Here is a 26,355-nt window from a genome sequence, read left to right as displayed (position 1 = left end):
ATATACGAAAGCTAAATATACTATAGATATCAAGATATCTTAAAATATCTTTATTTTAGTACTGTACTATTTGTTGTATGTCACGAAAATATTTGCGATTCTTTTATACTCGCACGCTCCAGATTTTAATATTATTTAAATTCTCAACCATAATTAGTAGCTTTTTCGGTTAGCTAGGCCTTACTGTGCTTCTCTTCGAGTGCTCTAAAATTGGGATTAACTCTCAACAAAAATATACACATACCTAATATATTTAATTGTTTTAATGTTTAATGCGACTATATCACGTTCTCGTTTAGTTAGGCTTCACTGTGCAGAAACTTGAAGCACGCACAAGCACACACACACACACACACATTGGCTACGTTATCACAGCACACTGAAGCGTAAGGCAGAGCTTTCGGCGAAGCTTTTACTACTGCCAAGCACGGAGGGCAAAACTTGAACGTTAACAAATTTTATCATTGCGGCACAAACGCTTGTTGCTTCAACGTGTGTTACGTCCGTTATCAAATTATATTTGTTGCATCAACACAATTTGGCGCGCGTGACAAATTTGAAAAGCGAAATCATAATCAAAATAAAATCAAAATTAGTTTAAAAATAGCGCAAATATTACAAATTGGAAATGCAAATGGAAAATTAAAAAAATGAAAAGAAAATGTGCGTGTGCAGTCAACTATTATAAAATCATATTATAAATCATATTTGCATAGAAAGTGTGTGTGGCATAATTTACACGTATTTGCATATACAATTGAGAAAGAATACATTTTTTTTTTAGAAATTGAAAGAATTTGAGGAAAGAAAAAAGCACAACGTGCCAAGTGAAAACAAAAAACAGCTCTGTGAAAAATTGAAATTAATAATTGCTCTTCAATTTTTTAATGTAAAAAGCGTCAAGCGGCAAAAAGCGTCAAATCACAATTACCCAAAACAAAGTGTTTCGTATTTGTATTGGCCACAATAGTTAAATGGACAAGTGTTGTGAAACGACAACAAATACAAATACGTCAAGTGGTTACTCAGTGTCAATAAAATCTAATGCCCAATTCTGGTAACTCTTTAGAGTGAAAAAGCAACCTTATTTAAAAGTAAATTGACACAACTCTGAAGTGGACTATTCTGTTAAAACTGATGTGGTAAGTGCACAAACTTAGGTCCCCCCACTGTAATTCGACTATTTTATATTTGCTTGGCAATATTTTCGAGAAATTAATTGAGAGTCCAGTTGAACTTTACTTTGTTCAATTAAAAGTTTGCCAGACGGCAAATGCTCTGTACCAAGCGTTGAGCTGTTCCTTTAACTATGCGAACATTATTCTTTACATAGATTACAATACGCTCTCAAACACATAGACATACAGTGCTTCTTCTTGCGTTAGAGCCTTGCTATAGGAAGTGCATTCTTGAATAACTTCGGTGTTTTATAGTCCGATCTTTATAAAATGTTCTGCGCTTAAATATTAAATACAAATGCTTGCAGATATATTCAATTCAGGGAAATGGAGAAAGTGCATATACATTTTCTAAAGTCGGAAATTTCTCTGCCTAGATACCCCCTTTTGACTACGAATTATGTTAATTTTCATATGCAAACGACCAGAATCAGAAATGGGGAATTTTGCGGGAATTTCACAAAATGTTACCCTTCTGGTTTATATACATAGTTTATAGTACTTGAGTGCACAATTTTTGGCTGCGAATTGGTAAACGGAATCATGGCTGGCAGCAGACGTTTGGCCTTGATTAGATAGCAACAGCAAGGCACAAAAATAATAAGTGCAGAAGAAGAAATGCTGTTTAGCTTCAGCTAGCCGAATATTTAATGCCCCTACCTCTCTATGTCACAGTATAACAATTTTAAAGAAAATCGGTTATTTAGTTGGCGGATTTTGCAAAAAAAACTGTTTTCGATTTATTTAGATTTTAAAAAAAGGCTTTTGCTAAAAGATTTCGTCTATCATATTAATAAAATCCTAATCCCAACACTTAATCCATAATAGTTGATGATGTTTCGTTTAAAAACTATAAGATCTTTAGATCGGTCAGTTTTAATTTAATATATATATTTATATATTTATACATATTTAATGTTTTATTAGTTGATTTTGATCTAAATCATTTATATTTAAAAAGAAATATATATTTATTTATACCAGCTATATGATCGAGTAATCTATACGATTATCGCTGACTCCGATTTTATTTTTTTGCATTGCAAGCAGTTTCTGTATAGTGTAGAGTATTTAAAGAGAGAGAGTGAGGGTATTGAGTATATAGGTCAAATCTCAATTACCCTGTAATTTGCTACAAATGAAATTTACCAACAACTAAGATATCTGTGATAGGATAATTTACTGAGCTCCATGTCGTTGGGTCAGTCCAGTCATCAATCTGATGTCAATTGCTTCGACTGCGCAATAAATTTCGACTTGACGCTGAACTCAAGTCAATCGGCATATAAATACATACATAACTATATATATATATATATATATATATATATATATATATATATATATATATATATATATTGTATGGGTTGCGCAGTGGGGGGCGTGGCTCTGGACTGGGGCTGGGAGGGGCTGGTGCTGTATCTGTGCTTAGGTACGACTAATTGGGTTTTTTGACAGTATTGCATGGACTTTTGAACTGTATCGGAGGGCACTTGAGCAACAGCCCCGCTCACCTCTGTCTTGATGCATAGCCCCTCACCACACTGTGCACAGTGGCACAGTCCTATAAACAATTATTATTGTCTTTATGGCATTTTAGTTCTGACTACTGCGCGCTTTCACATTTTTTTTTTTTACATTAGATTGTGCGGCGCTGTGGGTAATTTTATTTTTTATTTTTATTTAGTTCTTTTTGTGGACAAATTAAGCAACGGCCACTTGAAGTGATAAGCAGCGACGCCATTTTCTACGTGCGTCTGCATGTGTGTGTGTGTGAGTGTGTGTGTGTGTGTGTGTGTGTGTGTGTGTGTGTGCGTGTGTGTGTCGATTACTTATCGAATTGGCAGCTACCTTCCAAATACAAAATTTGTGGGAGAGGTCGCTCCCTCTCTGTCTGTCTCTCTCTCTCCTTCTCTCCCGATCTCACTCTGACTCTCGCTCTCTCTCTATCCCTCTGGGCTGTTGCTGCTTCTGTTAGAACTGCTTAAAAGCATATTATTTATTATTATTGAACGCTTCAACACACACACAAACATGCATATATATACCAAAAAATATATATGTATGTATATATACCTATGAAGGCAATTTTTAATCTAAATAAACAGGCACTGAATTTGATAAATTAGGCTCGAACTCTTGGTCTAGTTGTTGGTCTTGCTTTTAAAAATTAAATTTGAAAATTTTAGTGGCACGTTTATTTACAGGGATGCCTTCTATTTATTTATTGTTCTTAGGCAACAAATATCCCGCTGAGCCGTAGCCAAGAATTCGCTTTCATTTTATTTAATCAAAACGCGTCAAACTTTTGTTAATGAACGCCCACACACATATACACATATGTTATGCGCCCATGCAATATAAACAAATTGTTAAATAAAATAAAAATGTGTTCATAAATACAACAGAACAAAACAAAATGTGCAAAAGAGCGGATGTGTACTTTTTCTATGAATGAACACAGGCTACACGCATTTTGCTCTCTTTCGACTTTACTCTGACGAGAGAGCATTTATTTTATCAATTCTTTACTATGTCTTGTTCGTAAACGTTGCTTCTTAGAGTCGAACTTACCTAATATCTCGTTTTTTTTTTTTTTTGACATTTACTATTATATGTAAATGTATATAAATCTTGCCCAAGAATTTGAATTTATTGCAATTCCCAATACGAGTGCAAATTTAATTAATTGTAATAAACATTAAATATGAATTAAAAATACCTTTGAAATAGTCTCTCTTAACCTTCTAGGTAATTAAAATTTATAAAATTTTAGCTGCAATATTTTTCACATGAAAGGATCTTTTCAACTGTTTGTGCAAATGAAAATCAATAACGCTCAGTCGAGCGTTTAAAGGATTAATAACAAACAATTGAAATGCAATTTCAGAAAACGATAATTTTGGGTCAATTTATGTTACCTGGCAAATAAAGCAAGCGTTCGCACTTGCAAATCGCACAGATACTTATTTTTGTTTTCTGTATTTGTTTAATGGAATTGGCATTACATATTATACGGGCAATGCTGAACATTTGATTGCAATAACATTGTTTTATCAGCTGTTGACATTCGCTGATTTTAAAAGGCAGCAACGATTTGTAAGGCCGTAGATATGATAGATTCACACACATACGCACACACACACACGCACACACACACATACTCACATATAAGAGCAGCTGCGTCAATCGCACAGATAAAACAACGCAACTTTGAAAAAAGTTAAATCAAAGTTTTTCCGAATTGTTTAGCTCATGAACAAAGGCATATTAAAGACTAGAACAAAATAAAAACATTTCCAAACATTTTCAGCAAAAGGCAGCATTAACTGCATGCACATTTTTCCATTTTAAAATAACATTTAAAATATATCTAACGCACGTCTGACCGCAGCCTGCCAAAGGTAAAGTGTGTTAACAGCTCACATTTTAGATAAAGCAAAAAATAACACAATATCCATTTACATTTTTGTTCAATTATTTAGTAAATCAATTTTAACAAGCAACAAGAAAATATCCCTCCAATTGGATCAATAACTTATATTACATTCACACAGAAACAAATCCAATTAAATCAATTTTGAATTTATATAAGTGAAACGGTAAAGCTTGGCCATAATTGCATAAAGAAATGAATTTTTTAAATATAATCTACTACAATTTGAAAGAGAAATTGCCACCCAGAACAATGTAATTCGATAAATATTTATTTTTCCTTCGTTTTTGCCCGCTGCACATTTGAGTAATGCGTTTATAAAAGTGGTTCCCGGGCGAGTCGAAAGTTTGAAGTTCGATAGTCCAAAAGCAGGCGAAACAATGCCAAATTAGTGGCCTTTTAATACTTGTTAGGCAACACAGGTCTTATCGCCGGCCGAAGCGTGTCTGTGTGTTCAACAGGTTAATTCACAGTCGCGTGACAATCCCACCTCACACCACCCACCGCCCACCACCCATAACAATTTGCCAGTCAGCCCAGTGCTGGTGGCCGATGGTGCGATATGGCCAAATGGAAAAGACGTAAATGGTCTAGTGCGTAGCCGAAATAATACCAATTGAAGCCACAACACGCCACACATTTCTGCACATCTGTGTGCAGCGCCCACATTTGGCCATTGTATTTTTTTTATGTTGTTTATTTCTAGTTTAACCAGCGAAAAAAACCAAAGGCGAAAAAACAACAAACACAAAATCAACAATAAATTTGTTCAAGTTGGCATAAAATAGAATACAAATTGAACTTATCAAAGCATCGAATACGCGCGCACGATAACGATTAAACGTAAAAAAAGAAAAAAAAAATACACACAAAATATATGAAACTTATCACTAAACAGAATTCTATACATATCATAAAATGGGCGACATTGAACTGTTAAGGGCGATAACAGCTTTAAAGTCGATTCATTTGTTCCCTGTTCTGTTCTTGTATTCAGCATGGAGAGAACAAGCCCAAAAAGCTAATTCTGGCAAGACGAACTACTAAACACTCTTATTAACTTTAATTTAAACAAAGGGTGAATTGGTTCGGTTTCTATTCATATGCCTAACCTAAGAAGTTGGGAACCAGCTCTCTTTTTTTATTAAATAAAATGATTGCAACTCCTACAAGTCTTTAAGTGTCCTTGTTCCCTGTTTCCAAATACTACGGAATTTAATTTTGTTAGTATTTTTCAATTATTACGGTTGTAGCCTATAATAATGAAAAATAATATGCAATATAAATAAAAATCCTAGGTTCTTGTAATTACATATAACATATCAAGCTTACATATCGTGACTGTAGGAAAAGTATATAAATTTAAGTACTCTAGAATATTATATGTTTAAATATATATTTTATTTTATAACTGCGGATCTAACGCCAGCTTATAAAGCTATTTTATAATTATTATTTCTGTATGGTTTATTGAATATTGAATAGAGCATAATATATGTAATCCACATAATCAATAATCTATACATATGCAAAAGTTATTTAATAAAGTGTCAATAGATTAGAATGTTTAAAGCATGCTGCTTTTAAAATATACGATGTCTATTTAGAAAGGGTATAAAATATCAAATTGTATGTCTGGCTGTGATTATTATCAGATGATTAAAACAGCGGTCTGCAATGATATATATATATGTATGTATATATTTATATATATTATATTTGTATATGTTATATTTGAATTCTATCCGTGAGTCCCATCCATAGTTGGCTCAAGAGCTGCCACTCGCTAAGCTTGCAACATTATAAAAATATGTAAAGATGTTGTTTATGGCAGACCCCAGACCAAAAGCATTTAAAGCTACTTCAAATGGCTTTTTAATACTTGTAAGCGAAATAAACAGCCGCACCCACTGAAAGTGGGTAAACAGGGTATATCGGGCGGGGACAAATGAGTGGTACAGGCGAAATGTATATACATATATGCTCTTGATGCTAATGACTGGCTACATAGACACATTGGGAAAGCTTGACGCTGGGTGGGGAGGGCATCTTCTAGTCGGGCGAACCACACTCAAATATGCTTACCCGTGCATACTTCAACGTCCTTAAACTCTTGTGGCAAACGCGGGATTTAATTTTTGGCGCGCACATCAAAATCGAAAGATGATGAAGATGTGTGTGCTTAACGGGTTTTTCTTTTAGTTCAGTTCTGTACTCATATGTTCGTCAGCTTACGTAATTGCATTTATACATCCTTTTAATATGAGTACACAGCTAACAGACATTCCCATTTGCGATAAATATGTAGACCTAGCCTATCTGCAAGTCGAAAGATTCGCTCAGCTTTCATGGCTTCGAATTACAAGATACACCTGATTTTCCATGCCCATTAAATTGAACAGAAATTGTAAACAGCATCCTTAGGGTTACCCCTTTTCTAATTTTTTTTGCCCAGCACAAGTAAATATGGCTTTTCCATTTCATTTGGCCTTCGAGTGAAGCACAACTCGAACATGATATTGATGAAAAAGGAACATTCAGTCGCAAGGTATTGATGCCCGTAAAATAAAAAGTAAGCAGGGTAAAAGTTAGCTGTCAGATAAATGTAACATACAAAAGGTAACACGTTTTTATAAAATTTCTTTCAACTGAATTGAGTTATTTATGTTTGTCTATCTTTGGTTTTGTCGGATTTTAGAGACTTTGATTTGCGGCCTTTAAATATATAATTTAAGATGTAACAGTGTTGAGAAACCGATTAATATCGAAATTCAAAGTTAAATTTCCTCTTATATAGATATTAATTGATTAATACCGATATCTTACCCGATGTTCTTGAGGTCAAACGTGAAACATGATTTACATGATAATAAAGGAGGATCACAAACTAATATTAATCGATAAATATCGATATCCTACTCGACAGTTTTGAGGCTAACTATGATTTACTGATTCAAGTCGTAATTTGAATTTCCCTTTCCCAAATTGAAAAGAGTCTGGTTAAGAAGCTCTGCCTTAATTCTTTGATATATTATGGGTATAAATATATAAGATAGAGGTAGGTGTATATAGGATAGCACGACTTTTGCGGTAGTTTATTTCTGAATTATGAGTTTTCGCTAATTGGGACTTTCACAATATAAACTGGAACGAACTTAGACTTACATATTTTGATATGTCACAGGCAGAGAATAAGTTTCATTTGGATATTTCGCACAAAATTAATAGAAGGCAATTACAACTATTCCCCACTTAATTAGCAGGGGTTTGGTTGTATGTGCACTCACTTTGTTTTTGCGAAGCAGTTACTTGATTTTACGTAAATGCTATTTGGTTAGATATCATTCATAAATTTGGCTAGGTCAAGAAACTTTCAGACTGTCAGAGCAGGCCAACGTCATGGGCAAATAAGTGGAAACTATTTCAAAGATTTCGTTGGAACGGTGTCAGTTCCGGTAAGTGTCTTGCGAACTTGAGATAAACGCGTTGCGTTTAGGATGATTTACCCTACCATAAAGATTGGGAGACTGCGAAAGCTGCGGAAGCTTTAGGCGTCGCAACACCCACCTTAGCCGACCAGCCGGGGACCACAAGCCAGGCACATGTCACCGCTCCAACTGAATTTCGTATTTAGACAAAGATTTAGATACGTCTTGAGATATCACAGCCTGCGCTGTGGGTATAAATAGGGCTACGATGCTTATTTCGCAAGTTATTTTAGACAACGACTCGGACGCGATCTTAACTCGTTTAATTGGTGCCAGCAACTCAAGTGAATAGCATGGAAAAACCATATCTGAGCAATAAATTCTCAAGAAAAAGTTTTAAGGAGCATTAAAAAAAAGACAGTTCAAGAGCTGCAACTAAGACTGTGATATCCAAATCAAAGAACTATAATTAGAATTGAGAACTATTTAGATTAATAGTTAAATATAAGAGTAAAAAAATATACAAAATGTTTCTTAACATGTTCAACTCGGGCATATTTGAAAGGAAGTTCCGTCGTCAACTGCTGGTCACATTGAGTGGTATGTTTTTTTTGCTGAGATTGTTGGGAGAATGAGAGAGAGAGAGAAAGAGATAGGTCTTTAAATGCCTATCTTTAAATGGCTGTCCTGATTCTTTAATCTATAATTTCTTAAATTAAATTATTAGAGCATACGAATGCCGAAGGGTCGCACAGCTAAGCTTCTCTAGAAATTTGGAATGGAGATTTGCGAAATATTTTATGGGGAGCAAATATATAAGAATCTATATTATTTTTATTGTAAATGGTTTTTCAAGAGGTTCATCAAATTCAATCGAATTCCTAGAAACTTCAGATAAGAAAGTATTGCAAAGAGTGTCCAATAAAATCTACAAAAAAATTTGTGAGTTTTTCAGGGCCCAAAACATAAAGCTCTACATTTAAAATAGAACATTTTTAAGAATTCAGACTCTAGCTGGGCATATTTCTATTACGGGGTCACCTTCAATTCTACAATCTACAATCTCTAAATTATCTTAAGGAAACAAAGTAAGCAGTTGAAGATTGCCTTGCGGCGGAACTACGTACGCAAATCAATTATATTTCAAAGGCTTTGTGTGTCTCAAAAGGAAATATTCTCCGCTTAGGAATGGGCTGGAATTTTCATAGGAATTCCAGGCAGGTAGCAACCATTGCTACGATTACCTCACAAATATTTCATCAAAGCTTTCCAGTTGAGGCTAGAAAGCCACTCAAGTGCTCAGGATGTTGTTCGAGTAGTTATCGTTGCTGTGATGGATGGTCTGGCAAGGAAGGGGATAATATTGATTGGCAATGAACTTGGAATAAAAGAGTGCATGAAAAAAAAATGAAAAACAACTGAAACAATTGACCATCCGTAGCTATACTTATTACGCTCTGTCATGGCATTGGACTGGGCTGGCTGTCGCCGATGCTGCCCAAGCTGCAGTCGGAGTTGGATACGCCTCTCGACTTTGTGATTGATGTTAATGAAGCGTCCTGGCTGGGTTCAGTGATCAGTTTGGGCGGCGTCACAGGCAATTTCTTTTTCTCCTTCATCATGAATCGCTTTGGACGCAAAGTGGCACTCTACGGCATGGCGCTGCCGAACACGGTTAGTTTATAAAATGAGGCAGGGACTAGCATCAATAGCAATTTAATTATTAATTTAATTATTAACCCCGCAGTGCATTTGGTTTCTGTTCTATTTCGCCGAATCCATTGAATGGCTTTATGTGGCCAGAGTCTGTGCGGGCTTAACGGGCGGCGGCATGTTTGTGGTCCTGCCCATATTCATAGGCGAAATTGCCGACAACAGGTGAGTGGATAGATATGCGAATGTGGATTTGGACAAACAAACCATTTGCAGCATACGTGGTCGGCTGTGCTCCTTCTTCACCTTGGCCGTCAATACAGGCATATTGCTGGGCTTCATTATATCCTCCTATGTGCCCTACCATGTGATACCCTGCGTGGTGGTAGTGCTGCCGCTGTGCTATCTGCTGCTAGCCACGCGATTCCCGGAAACACCGCAACAGCTGCTACGCTGGGGAAGGGAGGAGGACGCGCAGCGCTCATTGAAATTTTATTGCAATTGCGATGGCCCGACGCCCAGCAAGGAGTCCGAGCGTGCCTATCAGAAGCAGTTCGATGAAATGCGCCAGGCCATACAGCAGCAGACCAAGGACGAGCATAACGAGGGCCTCACCATAGCGGACTTCTGTAAGTGCGCCAACCCAAACACTGCAAAACTATGAGGAACGATGGGTAGAAAATGTAGTTCTTGCTTTAAAATCTTATTCGTCTTCCGATTTGCCTTGAACAAACTAGATAACTAAGTAACAAACTAGATCAACATCCGAATACTTACTATATCATATTTGTTTATAGTAAGAATCGGCCGAAAAATAGAAAACTATTCCGCATTTTTAAATATCTTGATAGAAGCAACATATCTGCCGAACCTAGTCAAATCGATCAACAATATCATAAGGCTCCTTTAGAAACAATCGGTCGGATAAAAAGCTTTTGCATAGGGCTATTTATATAAGGGTATTTATTTTCGGCGCGCCGGAATACAGCCGTTTCTGTCCATTAATTGTGTTCTTGGCTTTTGGTTTCTCTTTTGAAAATTCCCATTTTATTTGGGGGCAGGCAACAAACGCGCTTTAAAGGCCATAACGACGGGACTGATGCTGATGATAGGCAACATATTCACGGGCACCTTCGCCTTTATTAACTACATGTCCAATATATTTGAGCGTGTGCACACCCAGCTGGAGCCCAACACAAATACCATTATCATTGGCGCCGTGCAAATTGTGGGCACGCTGGCATCCATCTATCTGGTGGATCGTTATGGACGCAAGATACTGCTTGTGGTCTCCTGTGTGGGCAGCGCCCTCGGCACGACTGCATTTGGTGTTTATGCTTTCTATGCGGAGGAAACGAATATGGATCTAAGCGCATTTTCCGCCTGGCTGCCCGTTACAATTATGGCCATTATTATCTTTGTGGCAAATGTAGGCATCATCTCAGTTACAATGGTGGTCCTGGTCGAGACGCTGCCCCAGAAGATACGTTCGGTGGCCACGAGCGCCTGTCTGGGCTGCCTCAGCTTTTTTGCGTTCACATCGCTGAAGAGTTTCCCGCTGATGATGGAGTACCTGGGACTGGCTGCCACAATGTGGGGCTGTGCAGCGGTTAGCGCCTTGTGTGTCTTCTATGTGGTTGTCTTTGTGGAGGAGACTAAGGGCAGGTCCATGTATGATTAAACCAAGCATATTAACACTAACAATAGCTCAGTATTAAGTGCAACATTTTTCATTAAATCATCTGTACCCATATCATATCATAAAGTCTGACACTAATCCGAAGAAAGGTTCTAATAAAATATAGTTTTTAAAAAAATTTATGTCCACTTGTTTTTTTCTTTTTAGGATGTGTTATTGAAATAAAATATCAAAAGCACAATCAAAGCAATATTTCAGGGATTTAAGTACACACAAAGTGCCACAAATCGTTTAAAATTTAATCAAAAAATTGACTTACACTTGTGACGAAAAATACAGAAAATAATGCAAGATAAATAATTGTGGTTTGACAAATATTCCACAGATAAATTAAAGTTGGATGCTTGCTGAAAGTGTGATTCACGCTGGCAGCATATGAGATTAATCAACCGAATTTATTTTAGACAGATTTTAATAGTCTCTGTAAGCTGCTCTGACTACAAAAATAAATTGACCAAATTGATCATAATCATATAAAAATAAAATGAATCACGCTAGTGACGAAAGTGATCAAATTATTAATTCAATAATGATAATATTTTTTGCAGACTGTATTAATTAGACAGCTGCTGCTCACAATCAAGAGACTAACATTTTTACAACTACATAAAACACTGTACATTTATGGCCAAGCTTTAGCTGTTGCTGAGAAGGGCAGGTGGTGGCTGGGGGTGGACGGGTGGACGGGTGGCACACGGCGCACCGATGAGCGTTAAACCAAAACAAACGAACGGCAAGCAAGCCATAAAAACGTTGTGACATCGTTTAATTTATGACCTGGCTACTGCTGCTGCTTACTGCCAGGCTCAAATCCACCAACCCCCCACTCACCCTCCCCCCTCCGTAGCACCACCCTCGCTGCCGTTAATGTCGTGTCAACAATTAGCTTTGTTAGCATTATTATATATAAATACGCGCATTAATCCTGCCCGACTAAAGCGACGTTTAGCAAGTGGCAAGCGTTGTCAGGGCGCCAGAGGTGTGTGTGTGTGTGTGTGTGTGCGAATGTGTGTATGCTGTGGCGCCAAACAAGCAACAGTATACACACTCACACACACATGGAATACACACACATGCTGATGGGAAACACTTAGTATTTTGTTTAGAAATGCGCGTTGTAAATGGCGTCGTGAAAAGCTCAAATGTCAAATGTAAACAGTAAAATGGCGAACGAGAGGAAAAAGAAAAAAGAATGTGAAAATGCGATATGAAAGTGTGGTGAAATTGCATAATGCATATTCAATGGGCATATATTATTTCTATTGTTATCGCAATGACTTGAGGAATTATAAAAGCCAAAAACATATATTATTCTCTAGAGCTCTCACACAACTGCTTAATCATTGTGATTACGATTCCCGATAACCATACTACGTTTTACTGTTATGACATTCTATTCTATAGTATATATTTATATATACCATAGTATATGGGCACTACTAACAGATGGTACCAAATCTTTTGTGCCCATCTAAGTGCTCCTAATGCATTCTATCCAATGCCAAATGATATTTATTTCCAAATATTATTATTGTGCATGTGGCATTAAAAATGGAATCAAAGAAATAAAGAAAATATGTATTTAAGCATAAATGTCATTTTTTCAAGGCATTTTAAATCTGTCGACAAATAACAAGAAATGTTTAGAAATATACATTGAAATATAGTCTTGCAAAAGAATTATAGCCTTTACTTTGAATTATACCTATATATATATATATATCTAAATAATACTCATTCATTGTCTCCCTTATATTTTGCACAAAGTTGAGACAAAACTTATATTTTCCTTCTTTGAATTTTACAGCTCTTAAATGCGTTCAGCTTAATTAAATTGTTTTTCTCTTCGTCATTTTTGTTATTTACTTGAGCACAATATTTATTCTAACGCCGTTTTTTTCGAACTTGAAAGCTTTATCAAAAGATTCTTTAATTGGACAATTAAGTGAAGTTAATTAAGCTTCCTAGTCTTCCTTTTCTTTTCTGGTTTTGATCTGCGCCCTAATGCTATCATCTATATAGTTATTCAAAATAACCTTGTATGTACCTTATGGAAACATACAAATATTGCTTTTATTCTTTTATTGCTATCTTAATAAATGACGTTCGATTAAAGTCGAACCGCGACCTCAAGTAGCTTTAATGATAGCGATCGCTCAAAACATAATCAGCTTGTTAAATAATCATACGCCATGTGGCCCTCTGTCACCCTAAAGCCCCTCAGCCGTAAGCCGCTTCGTTTAAGCAAAATTGTCAAAAGGCATTGCGCCTTTTGTCTGCTAGATAACAGGCGACAACACACACACACACACACACACACACACAGACAGACACACGCACACCTGCACACAAGAGACAGAGCTCACAAATGCAAAAGCAGTTAAGTGCATTAGTTGTTGTTTTAATTGTTGTTGTCGCGTGTTTTAGTTTGCTTTACCAACAATTAAATCTAAGTGCAGGCTGACTTGAAGTTTTGACTTTGACTGCAATGTTGAACGAACTATTCGCTGATTGCCATGCGAAAAACAAAAGAAAACATAAAAAGCGTACTCTAGCTAAGGTTACAAACATTCAAGCTGCATTCTGATTGCTTCTCAGCTTACAACTAACTCATTTAATACAAAAGTTTGAAAATGTATAAAAATGTGTAAAAGAGCGTACTTTCCAATTTTCCTATTATTACCCATTGAAATTGGGTAAAAGGATATAATGTATTTGTGCAAATGTAAATGTATGTAACAGGCAGAAGGAACCATCTCCGACCCCATAAAGTATATATATTCTTGATCAGCATCAATACCCGAGTCGATCTAGCCATGTCCGTTGTGTATCTGTCGGAATGTATGAACACAAGAATATCAGAACCTATAAAATGTAGAGACTTGGAATTTTAGGTAATCCTAGTGCTTGCACAGATCGCGTTTGTTTCCGATAATCGATAACTAACTCCGTATCGAAGCAATCGATAAAAATCGATATCGATATTACTTCAAACGAGCGCGTAGCGCGAACCGCATTTGGTGTTGGAATAAGAGGGTTTAGGGTATTCCCTAGTCGGGAGCTCCCGACTAGAACCTCTTACTTGTTTTTAAATATTGTTAATTGAAAATCCCATTAGGTTTCTTTCTATAGAAGAAACACAGAATTTCATTGAGCATTTAATGATTTTTTGAGTAGCTCAAGATTTTTATAATTTACAATTCCTTGTTGGTATTTTATCTCAATTACATCGATTCTTCCCAAACCTTGTATACCAAAGGTTGTTGCCATGCCTACAATATACTCTTGGAGCTCTTTCTTCAAAGTGCGATGGACCCTCAAGAAACTGTCTGCTAATTTTATAAATTACATAATTTATCTTTAAATATCTATATCACTTTTGATCGAAGTTGTCGAATAGATAAATATTATTAAGGCACTATCTTATATAACTTTGGGTCTTTCTGCAATTGGCTACGCTTGCACTACATTATAATACCCAATTTAAGCCCATTTGGTCACAGGGTATCAGCTGGCACAGATTAATACTAATTTGTTAAAAGTCCTTTTTGTAAAATTCCGTCAACCTGAATAACATTCGCGCTGCCCTTGGGTAATGGAAAATGAGAAATGGCCAGGACACGGCAACGAGGCGTATGCGAAATTCGCGCCATGCTGCTTTCGTTTGAGTTGGCGCTCTTAATAGAATGCAGCTAATTAGTATTTTATTGTTTCTCTCTGTTTCTGTTGATTTAAGAATATATCATTTTCATTTTAAATTCAAACATATCAAATTGCACGCATTTTCGCGGGGCTCTTTTAATAATATTAAGTTGATTGTTTTTTTTTTGGGTCAAAAACTAAAAAAAACGGTAAACATTTTAATTGAAATGTGAAAGGAAATATATTGTGATTGAACCTCGAGAGACTTGTGGTATTATTATTTTTACAAACATTCATTTATGCAAAAGCCACCCGAAGTCGGTTAATTAATTCATGCAGTTTAACTCCTCAAAGGCCTCACAAGTGAGAGCGAGACTTTATATATTAATGTGTTTATTTTTCTGGCTAATTAATTATTATATTAAACAGCTGCGACAACATTTTAAAATATTGACGAATACAACTTATTTAAATATATTTGAGGTTAAAGTTTTAAATTATAAATTTGGTGGAAAATGTAAGATATTCTAACCATGCGATTTCCATTTGATAATTGCAGCAAGCGTCGTTTTCCCAATTTTAACTATGAGCAGAGCAAATTTCAAGGATGCTGCGGCTAAAATTCTTTAATTTTCTCATATCATACGCCGCGCTTCTATTGCTGCCCAGCCATGTGGCTCAAATGGTGGCGAGCAGAAATGAAAGCGCCGCCTTATTAATGCCTGCGATGCCAACCCTATTGACTACCATCGCAGACCAGGTAATACCTGGCGTTCAACTCAAAGGCACCACTATGCAAACTATTTTACTCAATGCTGTGCACAGTAGCAACAACAACACCATCAACAACGACAACAACAACTACAGCAACAGCTTTGACAACAACAGTAAAACAAGTAACAATAAAACAGAGCTAGGTTCCGCAGAGGAAGTGAACAGGAACAAATTAAATGTAAGTACTTTCAGAAGAAATATCAATTTTCCATCCTTGGAAAAATCGCCTTAAAGCCGATTACCTATGTACTGAAAATCTCTTTATTGTCAATTATTGGTAAGGTCTTTAAGGACGGCAATTTTATACCCACTAAGTATTAAGACTGAGAGTAATGAGAGAAATATGAGGAACACTATAATTTCCATTAATTGTTTATACACACTTTGCTATACAAATTCAGCTAGATAGAAAGGCACGCTGAAGAACAAATACTCTTTTAAGAAAATTGCTTATAAAATCGATTATATCAAAGCTTGTATTTCCCTGCATTAGTTCTTACAAAATCCAGACGATATGATCGATACGGGGTTTTCATACGGTTTACATATATGTTAGAAGAAATATAAAAAAACTTGCATTATTCGTAATCAGTGTATATGCTCAAAAACCTATTCTAAATTTACTCTGATCTCTGAGATCACAGAGAGGTATATAAACGTATCAGTTCACCGTCCTGATCAAGAATGTAAATCTGTTTCATACATAGGTTTAGTTAAGAAAATAATAAAATATTAAATTGAGAAATGTAATCATTTTAAAAGTCCACTTTGTGGCAGAAAATTTCGTCTCATCGGCTTTACAATTCTCGTAGGGGTTATTATGAGAAGCATCTCGGAGTAGCTATATATGAAGAATCGGTCGAAAAGTGAGTTTCTTGTAATGAAAGCTGGGTTTCAAAATATCTTGATCAAAGTCAGGAATTGTATATCAAATTGGTGTAACATATCAAACAACTCCCAGAAAAAGAATTGGTCGGAATGAAAGCTTTCGTATAAAATCATCAACATATACACATGTCTAAAAGAGAATTTAATTCTCGGCGTGCCGAAGGTAGATTTTTTCTCCTGTTAAATAAATGCTCAGCAATTATAATTGCGTCCCTCTGGATGGGTAAAAGTGCAACCTTAATTGAAAATGTATGGAATGATGATTGTGGTGCAAAAAAGCAACAGATAAGCTTCTAGGAAAACATTCCAATTAAAACAATAATGTGGGGAATGCACAGAGTATTGACAGTTATCCTGCAGCAATCGTTTTAAGCTCCATAACCAAATACATATATATATATTTTTTAACAATCATTTTCGCAAAGCAGCTAAGTCCATCTAAAGGCGAGATCACGGAGCTGACCGCAAATGTTACGTTGTTCATGCAGAAAATACCTCGCCTGCAGGTGCACTGGAAGGACAACCTGCCGAACGGTAAGTAGCAGTGCTTATAACCAGTATGATGGATAATAAGAGCTTTGAGAACCCAACAGGCACCACATACAATGTGCTGGTGAGCGCTGTGAATAGCACTCGCTGCCCGGATGCGCCCTGCAGCGAGTACACCATCAAACAGAAGCCCAGCAAGTACATCTATTTGCCGCAGAGTCCCAATCCGAATGTCGAGTCTGTCGACTGCAACTACATGTTTGGCTGTCAATACAATGTTACCGTGGAAACGTCAAATCTTCTCGTGCGTCGCTCTATGCGCGTTTTCATTCCACGTAGGTGGCGGTGGCCATCTCATCTTTGTTGAAATTTGCCGTTTTATGCTCTTCGTTTCGCTTGCAGATTGCGTGGCCGGCAAGTGCTCCTGTCAGCTATCGCCGGCGCCACCCAAAGTGCTGGCCGTGGCCAAGATGCAGGCTAACGATACCATTGGCATCAGCTTCACCATACTGGCCAGTGAACAGCTGCGCAAGGAGCAGGAGCATCATCTGCATGAGGCCCTCCAGTCATACAGAATGCAATTAAAGTGAGTTTCCTTTGAATAACCTATTGCCTATTTTCGCATGAATCGAGTGTCAAGAAAGCCTGCAACAATTCTGTAAGCAAGTGAAGCTATTTGGCCTTGCAGACATGCAACCTACATATGTCATATTTAGCTTGGCTGTAAGCCCGAAAATTTGCGGTGGTTCGCTTCACGGTTCCTGCCTTTAGATTTGGATCGATTCCTCAAAATTTGTACACATTTTTAATGAAATACATGGTTTGGTTAAGGATTTGGTTTAACTGTTTTTGGGGCAAAGTGCGGCTCATATAAAAAAACAAAATGGTAATTCGTTCGAAGCTATTTCCGGATACCAAATATTAAATTCCATTGGAAATTGAACAACAAAATGTTCAATGGTGCGGTTTCGAATTTGGTCGAACCATATCTTTTGACTTAATATATCGAAGCCTGATGTTAAAGATTTATCAAATCTTTAAAATTTCGATCTCAATACCAATTTTGTGACAATATTATTATACCTTCCGCCAGGGTATTTAAAGTTGTCCGCATATTGCTGCCGCTACCGTATGAAGGACAATCACAGACCTGAAAATCTGTTTTCATGGAAATTATGAAAATTATGTTTATATGGGCATGACAGAGAAATTGTCAAACTAATTTTAAAATCCAAAATCGCAATCGTTGGGTCCCAAAATGGGCAACGAGGAGAGTGGGAGAAGCTAAGTACTACCAACATTTAACATTTAAATGCTGAGAAAATCACGACTAAATTTGATAAAGTTAGCCAGTGTACGAAGGTCCTTCACAGTTGCATTATTTGTTGCTTTGCACAACGTGCCCAATTGCTTCTCGCTTCGTTAGTTGCGGCCAATTTCTAAGAAACTTTACACATTCGCTACAGAATCAACGAGGAGAGCAATCCCTCGCTGCCTTGGGGCGGTGTTCTGAAGAATCTATTCAATCGGATTTATAATCTCAGCGAATTGCACTTTCGGCCCACAGCCAAGGGGTTTGATGGCAACATGAAGATCAACTTGGGCACACAACTGAAGGAGAAGTCCTCCCTCAATCTGCAGGCGATGATAATAGACACCGCCGGCTGTGAGGGGCCGCGCAGCGTTACCAAAGTGCCAGGTAAGTCAAAGAGCTGAGTGAATGTTTGCGAAATACTCGGGAATGTCAAATCTCATAAAATGTTTTACCCAGTTCCCGCCAGTCCCCTGTTGCTGAACAACAATGTCAATTTGGTGGGTATACGCATATTTCTTTAGCTCCTCTATTATGGCTATATTGATATTTTATTCTACTGCAGAATAATTCGCTCATTGTCATGACCACATTACTCATTGCCGTCATATTAGCGGGCTTATTTACATTGCTGTTGCGTCGTCGTCGCCGGGCCCGGGCTAAGGAACAACAGCAGAAGAATCAAATTTACATGCAATCCTTTGCGGCAGCGCCCGTCGCGTGAGTTAAAATCCAATTTACTGGCTGCGGTAGTTGCAGCAATTGTTTGCCGCATTCAAAATTTGTTTTTCATTTTCCCAGAATGGAGGACAACATCAACTACGTGGACAAATATGTCGAGGTAAATAAAGTTTGCTTCTCACATAACAATATTTTTCATTTAATATGGACAAAAATGAAAGGCTTAACTCAATTTCCTATCATAAGTTTGCTGACAGAAATTTTAATGGGAATCAAGTGAAAAATGGGGAAATTCAAACAAGGTCAAGTAGCAAGTCGGCCAGTTTATAGTATAAAAACAATTGCAAATATTTATATATCAATTCTCATAAAGCTAATTAGCCAAATGAATTAAATGTAGTAATGTAATGTAAATGTAGCTTCTTACCTGCTGCGGGTAGATACGTACCCGTTCTCCAATATGAAGTTCATTATTTTTTTAATCGGACCGAAAAATGCATTTGATGGCAACACACAGAAGTTGTTCGCAAATCCGAAAATTATAATTTCTGGAAATAAAAAAAGGAAATAAGAAAATTATGAAGTTTCTGGTTCAAATATGAAAATTTAAATAGAACAAGAGTTTCTTTAAATTCCTGATTAAAAGAACTTTGAAAACACAAAATTTATAAAGAAAAAAATCAAGTCGTTTCCAATTCCATCTCTCATTTCCAAACATTCCAATAACTATATTAACTATGTTTAGAGCTATGTCATACTGAATTATGTGATATTTTTAATCTTATTTAAAGGTAAATTCATTCTAGGTGCAGAAATTCAATTATAAATATGTAACTTATTAGGAATCTTAAACTTAAACAACAGTCCGATAGTTTATAAAAATGTATGAATAAAAAAAACGCTTATATGAAGAATACAAATGGAAAATCGCTCAAGAATTCAATTGATAGATTGATAGATAAATTTAACTCAAATTATATTTAATTATTTTTCTCTCCTCTGAAAAACCACCAAAATTTCCTTACTTTCACAGCAGTCACAAGCTCTGGGTCTGGCGGACATATTTGAGGTGCCGCATTCGGCGATTCACATTGGACGAATGCTGGGCGAAGGCGCCTTTGGCCGTGTGCACGAGGCAACTGCCATCAATATGCGGCGCATGCGGGGCACAACGATTGTCGCGGTGAAGCAGCTGAAGGGTATGCCAATTAATTAAATGTAATTAATGCATGAATGAAATGTTGCATTGAATTTAGCCAATCCGTCGGCGGATGAAGTAGCCGAGTTTCTCTCGGAAATTGAAATGCTGAAGGGCGTCGGCACACATCACAATGTGGTCTGCTTTCTAGGTTGTTGCACCATTCGAGCACCCTATCTGATGATCATGGAATATGTGGGACGCGGCAATCTGGTAAGTATTATGCCCCAATGCGGTTAGCCAGGCAAACGAAACTATTTCTCGTCTCTGTTCAGTTGAGTTACTTGCGTATGGTGCGTCAGGAACTGGGGCAGCCAAAAGCACGGAATGCCAACCATCCGACTGGCAGACTGCTGACGGCCAACTCGAGAACTGCATCTTTACCACGACCGCAAAGTGTTAATTACATTGAATTGAAGGCCTCCAATCACAGCAATGAATTGGAGTCGTCCGCCTCCACGAACAACTCAAGCTCGCAGCATGCCACATCGAATGGTGTCGGCGCCAGATTGCAAAAGCCCTCGTTTGCAGAAAGTAAGTTGACACATGAAGCACGCAAGCTTTTAACTATTTATTTTTCCCTTTTCCCGAACTATGTTCTGTTTTGTTAAAGCTACTTATACCATTGTGGATGATGAGGAATCATTTGAGTATATACTCGACAACAAGGAGCTGCACAATTTTGCGCTGCAGATTGCAAATGGCATGCGCTTTCTAGAGGAGCAAGAGATTACACATCGGTAAGTTATATTAATACCATACCAAAATAGAAGTAAAAAGTACATCTAATAGTGCTCGACTAAGAGATACTCTGACCTAATATACATATATGTTGTCAAATAGGATATATGGGATTTTACTATATAACAACTATCCAGCTTCATTCTTCCCGAGATCGACGTGCTCACACAATCGGCTTAGCTCGAGTTGACTTAGCTCGTCATCCTCACCAATAACATATAACATTCATGAGCTCGGAGAACTGTTACATACTTTTGCCAATGGCAATCAACCTTGTTTGGGTTCATGGTGTTTTTGGTTTAATTTTTTAATTGAGAGGCGAATGTGTACAAGACAGTATTTTCATACAAAAATATCAGCAAAACCCAAAATTTAATTTATGAAATTTGCAAAATGAAATTGGTTTGTGTATTTTGTAATATTATTAAAAGTTGAGATATTAAAGTGTGTCGAAGCTGGAGTTTTTTTTTTCCTTCTGCAAACAATTATAATGTGCAAAATTAGTTTCTAAACGAAAACAAAGTATTTTTGTCTGTCAGAAATAAAAGATGCATTGCTGAACACAAATTCAGGAATGCAATGTATATGTTTATCACAAATTAAATGCAAACATTTATTAAAAAATATGTTTGCAATTTGAGTTTAGTTTCGATGCAGAGAAGACAAGAAGAAGCAGAGACGAACACGAGGCCGAAAGTTTTAGATACTTTATATGTTAAATAATTGCATCATATTCTATTGAAGATTATTAAATAATTGATTATTTTTGGCAGGCTTTATATTTATTACTAACCTTATGAAAATCGGTTTAGTTTTGATCGAATTTCGGGGGTGGGAAATTTTAAACTGTGTATGCCTATATAGGATAATTGAGGGTATACCCCGGCCTTGTCCGGACAAACAGTTTTATATATAGAGATTGCCGATAATCGCTTATGCATATTTTTTATTTTTTACTATCGACACGCGCTCAGCTCTATGGCTTTTTGAGCAAGTAGCTTTGTTTTAGCCCGTCCTCCTCAACCCCTTTGACAGCATGTTGTTTCGAATGTAGTCTACTAATAAATTTTGATTAAGCTAACAATGTTCTAAGCGCATTGTAAAATATTTTCAGCCGTTATACATAAATTGTGAATGCTTTATACCCTGTATTCACTAAAAATGGGGGTTTCTTGTATGTTGATTTATTACACCAATTAATTAATAAAGCTACTCGTGTGTGAGCGGAGACATCAAGCGATTCTATTAAGTGACCAAGATATTGCAAATCCAATAATAGACGCAATTTAATATACTCGTTAAGCTTTTTAAAGGAGTACAGGGTAAATGAAATGAAATGTTTATATTTATGAATGGAATTAGTTTCAAAGTATCATTAATAATGAATAGCCGAATTTTGCGTAATGCGTAATGAGATAGTAAAGACGCTTTGTTAAAGGACAAATTGATATGGTGTGAAACGTAGCATATTGTTTCAATGCTATTTGTTTAATTAGGTACTTGACAGCTATTTATTATAAATGCGTGTCACTTAACATCTGAAAAACTGGGCTAAACATAATAGTTATAATGGTTTACTGATATATTACATTAATATTTATGCAACTTTAATTGATTTCCCAAATTAAATATTTGTAAAGTGAATTTGACAATACCTTTGAAAATTCTAATCCTCAGCGACCTGGCAGCGCGCAATGTACTAATCGACAACAATAAGACATTGAAAATATCAGATTTCGGTCTGTCTAGACATGGCATCTACACAAATACCAAAACACGCAAGGTGCGTCCTTCAAATGAAACGAAGTCATAATTATAAGTTAATGTTTTATCATTTATTTAACATGCAGTTACCTTTGCGATGGCTTTCCATTGAAGCCATACGGGATAATGTCTACTCGAGTAAGAGCGACATTTGGGCATACGGTGTGGTGCTCTGGGAGATTGGCACACTGGGCGCATCGCCATATCCCACAATAAGCAACAGCGAGCTGATACCGTTTCTATTAGCGGGCAATCGCCTGGAGCGACCCGAGATTTGTACACCACAAGTGTACACAATAATGCTGCAGTGTTGGCTGGAGGAGCCCGAAGAGCGGCCCACATTTGATGCACTTTACAAGGTATTAAGCCCTAAGACCACCTATGTGGACATTAACAGTCTGAGTGATGATTACGTGTTTCCACCGATTAAAGAGTAAATGTTTAAATGCAATTAAATTAGTACAATTGTTATTTAAGTTAAATCTATATGTATTTTTAAAAACTAATTCCAACCTTTTGTCATGCTTTTATAAAGCATGTTGGAGGCAGCTTGATCAAAAGCCCACTAGAACCTAGTCGAAATCTTAATGTTATTCAATTTTGATGTATACGAATACAACTTTTGATGTGCTGTGAGCTAGAAAACACAATATTGTTAATTAACATTAATGTTTGCAAACCCTGTATAAGTAGCCCTTAATATGTTTGTAAATGACAGTCTATGTCATCATAGCATTCCACAATATGTTTCTATATAAATCTGTATATATATATATGACAACCTCGACATTATTTCACGTGATAAATCTAAGTGAATGTGAAGATAGCGAAATATAAGTACAAGCAGTGTGTCACTCTACCTGTCAATATATAGGCGAAAATATCGCAACAAGGATATCAATAAAGCGTCAGAAAAACTCAGCATTGTTGTTCTTATTTAACGCTTAATGCCATAAATTTCATTCCACGCCACGTAACGCTCCACATCTTCCGGTGAGACGCTTTTTGAGACATGCTGCAGTGCGCACATAAAGTCCGACATGGTTACGGCAGGCAGCTGTACAGAAATGAAAATTATCCAGAGTTTTCCCCTAGCTTAAAAAAAAAGTTTACATAATATACTGCCATATTTTACCTGCTGTGCGTCAATTGCGTCTATCTCTGAGCTACTTAGAGCTCGCAGCGGCTGCATGGCCGCATAACGGCACAGGCTATCCATGTCTGCGCCCGAGTACCCTTCAGTTAACTCAGCTAGCCCTTGAACCTGTGCTTCGTCAAGGTTATGATGCACTTGTTGTATAAGTTTCTCAATTATCTGTTGACGGGCTGGCGCCGCAGGTAGCGAAACGTAGATACGTCGCACAAACCGCCGTCTAACGGCTTCGTCAAGCTCCTGGGGGCGGTTAGTAGCACCGATGATAACAATGTGATCATCTTCGTTCGTTGCCGCGCCATCTAATTGTATAAAAAACTCGTTTTTCAATCGCCTTGAGCTTTCATGCTCATTATCCGAGCGCTGCGATAACAATGAATCCACCTCATCCATAAATATAATCTACAAGAAAGTAAAGCTTTTAATCTTGGCTATACCAATTAGGCTCTACCTACGGCTGGTTGATGTACGGCGGCAACAGCAAATAGCGTCTTGACCAGTTTCTCACCTTCGCCCACCCACTTGGAGGTTAGCGAGGACGGATTGATGCTAAAGAACGTTGCCCTTGACTGAGACGCAATGCACTTGGCTATTAGAGTTTTTCCAGTGCCAGGTGGGCCAAACAACAAAACACCGCGTGGCGGACGACGCACACCCTTGAACAGATCTGGACGCTGTAGGGGATGTATGATGGTTTCCATAAATGTTGATTTAGCATACTCCAGTCCGGCTATATCCTCCCAAGCTGTAAATGATAGAACAAAAGCCCTTAGAGACATAAACGATTCTCTCTGTAAATGCACTCACCTATTGGCTTGTATTTATGCATGCTGTCTCTCATAATATGTTCAACCATTAGGGGATCCAAATGTGCCAAAGAGGGTGGCACTGCCACGGCAGGCGTAGCCTGTTCATCCTGCTTCACAGGCACAGCAGCAACATTACTTGATTAAAGAGTAAATATTAGCTTGATATGATTTTAACTGCACTGTTTATACTGACGCATCATTTTGTCCAATGGGCTGCACAAATTTGGCATTTACACTTCGTCCCCGTCCACCCAGCGACTTTTTTCTGTAGTTCATGATATCACTGGGTGCTCCACCAGCACCACCTGCACCACTGCCTAATCCAGTTCCAGCTGCAACACTTTGTTTGTTCTTCTGAAATGAACAACGAAAAATAAGTAATATTTCAGACCTTGCAGACCCAACCTTTTCATAATGCTCATGGTGCTTTATCCGTATCAAAGAAGCACAGGGAAAATAGTTAATAGAAACAGACGGCAAGATGGACATGGAAATATCGACTCGATTCTTAACGCTATCTTTATAAATGCATTGGCTGTTTTGCGAAAATATTATGATACTTCATTCAGATGCATGGTCACCTTCATATCATGCAGCATTAATTGTTCACGTGCCGTACGAAATCCATCGAAAGCTGGAGACGCTGTTGCTGTGGACACTGGCGGGTTGAGTGGTGTCCTGTTGCTGTTGGCCATAGGACGTTGTAGTTCGTTTGTTGTGATTTCATCATGTATGCAGCTTTCATATCTGCCCCGACAGTGACGCTCGAACGCACTTTCAAGGGGTACGGACCATTCCACGGGCATTCCAGTAGCGGCACGTCGACGACGACTCTGGTCCAGCAGCCCTTGACATCCACTTAAACATTCTTGCATGTACGTCTCCGTGCATCTGTCATTTTCACGTTTATCCTGATGCTGTTTAAGCACATCAAAATGGTTGGCTTCATTTAGGTTGCTGTAAGATTCAAGAAATCTTTAATGCTGCTAAAAGTGCGCGTTTTCCATTTCCAATAACCATGTAGCGTGTGCCAGTAACAATTTTTGTGCGCGCCATGCATTTTGTTTGTCGCCAGCGCTTGCATCGCTGGCTAGCCATACTGCTTCGTTGGCTGCATAGGCTGCAGTCCATGGTTGCGCGGACATGATGTTTAAAATGAATTAATTTACGAAGTAACAAATTAAATATTTCCCGGCCTGATCTTATGCTGCAAGTGGCGGCTGGTCGATAACTGTTCGATTAACTGTGCAGCTCTGCTCACTGCTGCTCGCTGTCATAGCAGCCAGCTTTTGTTTGGTTGCTTAACTATTATCGATAACAAACGATCAAATTTAAGACATCATGTGTTTAAATTCAAAATTAAAGTTTAATTTAAGCTTAATGTTTAAAAATTGAAACGGAATATAGACAAATATGTTACTTAAGCTAGAGCGCATGTTTAAATATGTTATATGTAAATATGCATATGTTTTTGCCTACAATTGGCTTCAATTGAAATTAATTGATATTT

General features: G+C 37.3%; 3 protein-coding genes across 3 annotated transcripts; 2 read left to right on the top strand and 1 right to left on the bottom strand.

Annotated features, from left to right (window-relative positions):
• The first annotated feature begins 628 nt into the window (after nucleotides 1-628).
• LOC115758819 (vascular endothelial growth factor receptor 2) lies at nucleotides 629-23,332 on the top strand. The gene is made up of 15 exons (XM_030699596.1): nucleotides 629-1,142; nucleotides 15,596-15,988; nucleotides 17,127-17,232; nucleotides 17,292-17,522; nucleotides 17,590-17,773; nucleotides 18,654-18,886; nucleotides 18,959-18,999; nucleotides 19,065-19,219; nucleotides 19,301-19,340; nucleotides 20,214-20,379; nucleotides 20,437-20,591; nucleotides 20,654-20,912; nucleotides 20,992-21,118; nucleotides 22,797-22,902; nucleotides 22,970-23,332. Exons 2-15 carry the CDS (start codon nucleotides 15,644-15,646, stop codon nucleotides 23,318-23,320), a joined length of 2,499 nt encoding a protein of 832 aa, XP_030555456.1. The 5' UTR covers nucleotides 629-1,142; nucleotides 15,596-15,643; the 3' UTR covers nucleotides 23,321-23,332.
• On the top strand, nucleotides 8,352-11,485 carry LOC115758821 (facilitated trehalose transporter Tret1). Its single transcript, XM_030699598.1, has 5 exons — nucleotides 8,352-8,642; nucleotides 9,484-9,716; nucleotides 9,790-9,920; nucleotides 9,972-10,324; nucleotides 10,757-11,485. The coding sequence occupies exons 1-5, from the start codon at nucleotides 8,570-8,572 to the stop codon at nucleotides 11,374-11,376; spliced, it is 1,410 nt and encodes a 469-aa protein (XP_030555458.1). The 5' UTR covers nucleotides 8,352-8,569; the 3' UTR covers nucleotides 11,377-11,485.
• LOC115758820 (fidgetin-like protein 1) lies at nucleotides 19,694-25,999 on the bottom strand. The gene is made up of 8 exons (XM_030699597.1): nucleotides 25,863-25,999; nucleotides 25,427-25,802; nucleotides 25,039-25,199; nucleotides 24,844-24,980; nucleotides 24,492-24,781; nucleotides 24,019-24,438; nucleotides 23,744-23,940; nucleotides 19,694-19,728 (listed from the first exon to the last, which is right to left on the bottom strand). The coding sequence occupies exons 1-7, from the start codon at nucleotides 25,988-25,990 to the stop codon at nucleotides 23,821-23,823; spliced, it is 1,632 nt and encodes a 543-aa protein (XP_030555457.1). The 5' UTR covers nucleotides 25,991-25,999; the 3' UTR covers nucleotides 19,694-19,728; nucleotides 23,744-23,820.
• Between the last annotated feature and the right edge of the window lie 356 nt (nucleotides 26,000-26,355).

Source organism: Drosophila novamexicana, unplaced genomic scaffold, assembly GCF_003285875.2.
Source record: "Drosophila novamexicana strain 15010-1031.04,08,12 unplaced genomic scaffold, DnovRS2.1 tig00000193-arrow-pilon, whole genome shotgun sequence".
Classification (NCBI taxonomy): domain Eukaryota; kingdom Metazoa; phylum Arthropoda; class Insecta; order Diptera; family Drosophilidae; genus Drosophila; species Drosophila novamexicana.
This window is presented reverse-complemented; position numbering and strand designations above follow the sequence as displayed.

What these genes read in the sequence shown, in the direction of transcription:
- LOC115758821 (XM_030699598.1), top strand. Translation starts at nt 8,570, where the DNA reads ATGTTTCTTAACATGTTCAACTCGGGCATATTTGAAAGGAAGTTCCGT. An exon ending in ACTGCTGGTCACATTGAGTG is followed by an intron (nt 8,643 to 9,483) that starts GTATGTTTTTTT and finishes GACCATCCGTAG; the next exon opens with CTATACTTATTACGCTCTGT. An exon ending in GCATGGCGCTGCCGAACACG is followed by an intron (nt 9,717 to 9,789) that starts GTTAGTTTATAA and finishes TTAACCCCGCAG; the next exon opens with TGCATTTGGTTTCTGTTCTA.
- LOC115758819 (XM_030699596.1), top strand. Translation starts at nt 15,644, where the DNA reads ATGCTGCGGCTAAAATTCTTTAATTTTCTCATATCATACGCCGCGCTT. An exon ending in TGAACAGGAACAAATTAAAT is followed by an intron (nt 15,989 to 17,126) that starts GTAAGTACTTTC and finishes TTCGCAAAGCAG; the next exon opens with CTAAGTCCATCTAAAGGCGA. An exon ending in CAAATACCAAAACACGCAAG is followed by an intron (nt 22,903 to 22,969) that starts GTGCGTCCTTCA and finishes TTTAACATGCAG; the next exon opens with TTACCTTTGCGATGGCTTTC.
- LOC115758820 (XM_030699597.1), bottom strand. Translation starts at nt 25,990, where the DNA reads ATGTCCGCGCAACCATGGACTGCAGCCTATGCAGCCAACGAAGCAGTA. An exon ending in GCATAAATACAAGCCAATAG is followed by an intron (nt 24,782 to 24,843) that starts GTGAGTGCATTT and finishes TATCATTTACAG; the next exon opens with CTTGGGAGGATATAGCCGGA. An exon ending in CCGCCGTACATCAACCAGCC is followed by an intron (nt 24,439 to 24,491) that starts GTAGGTAGAGCC and finishes ACTTTCTTGTAG; the next exon opens with ATTATATTTATGGATGAGGT.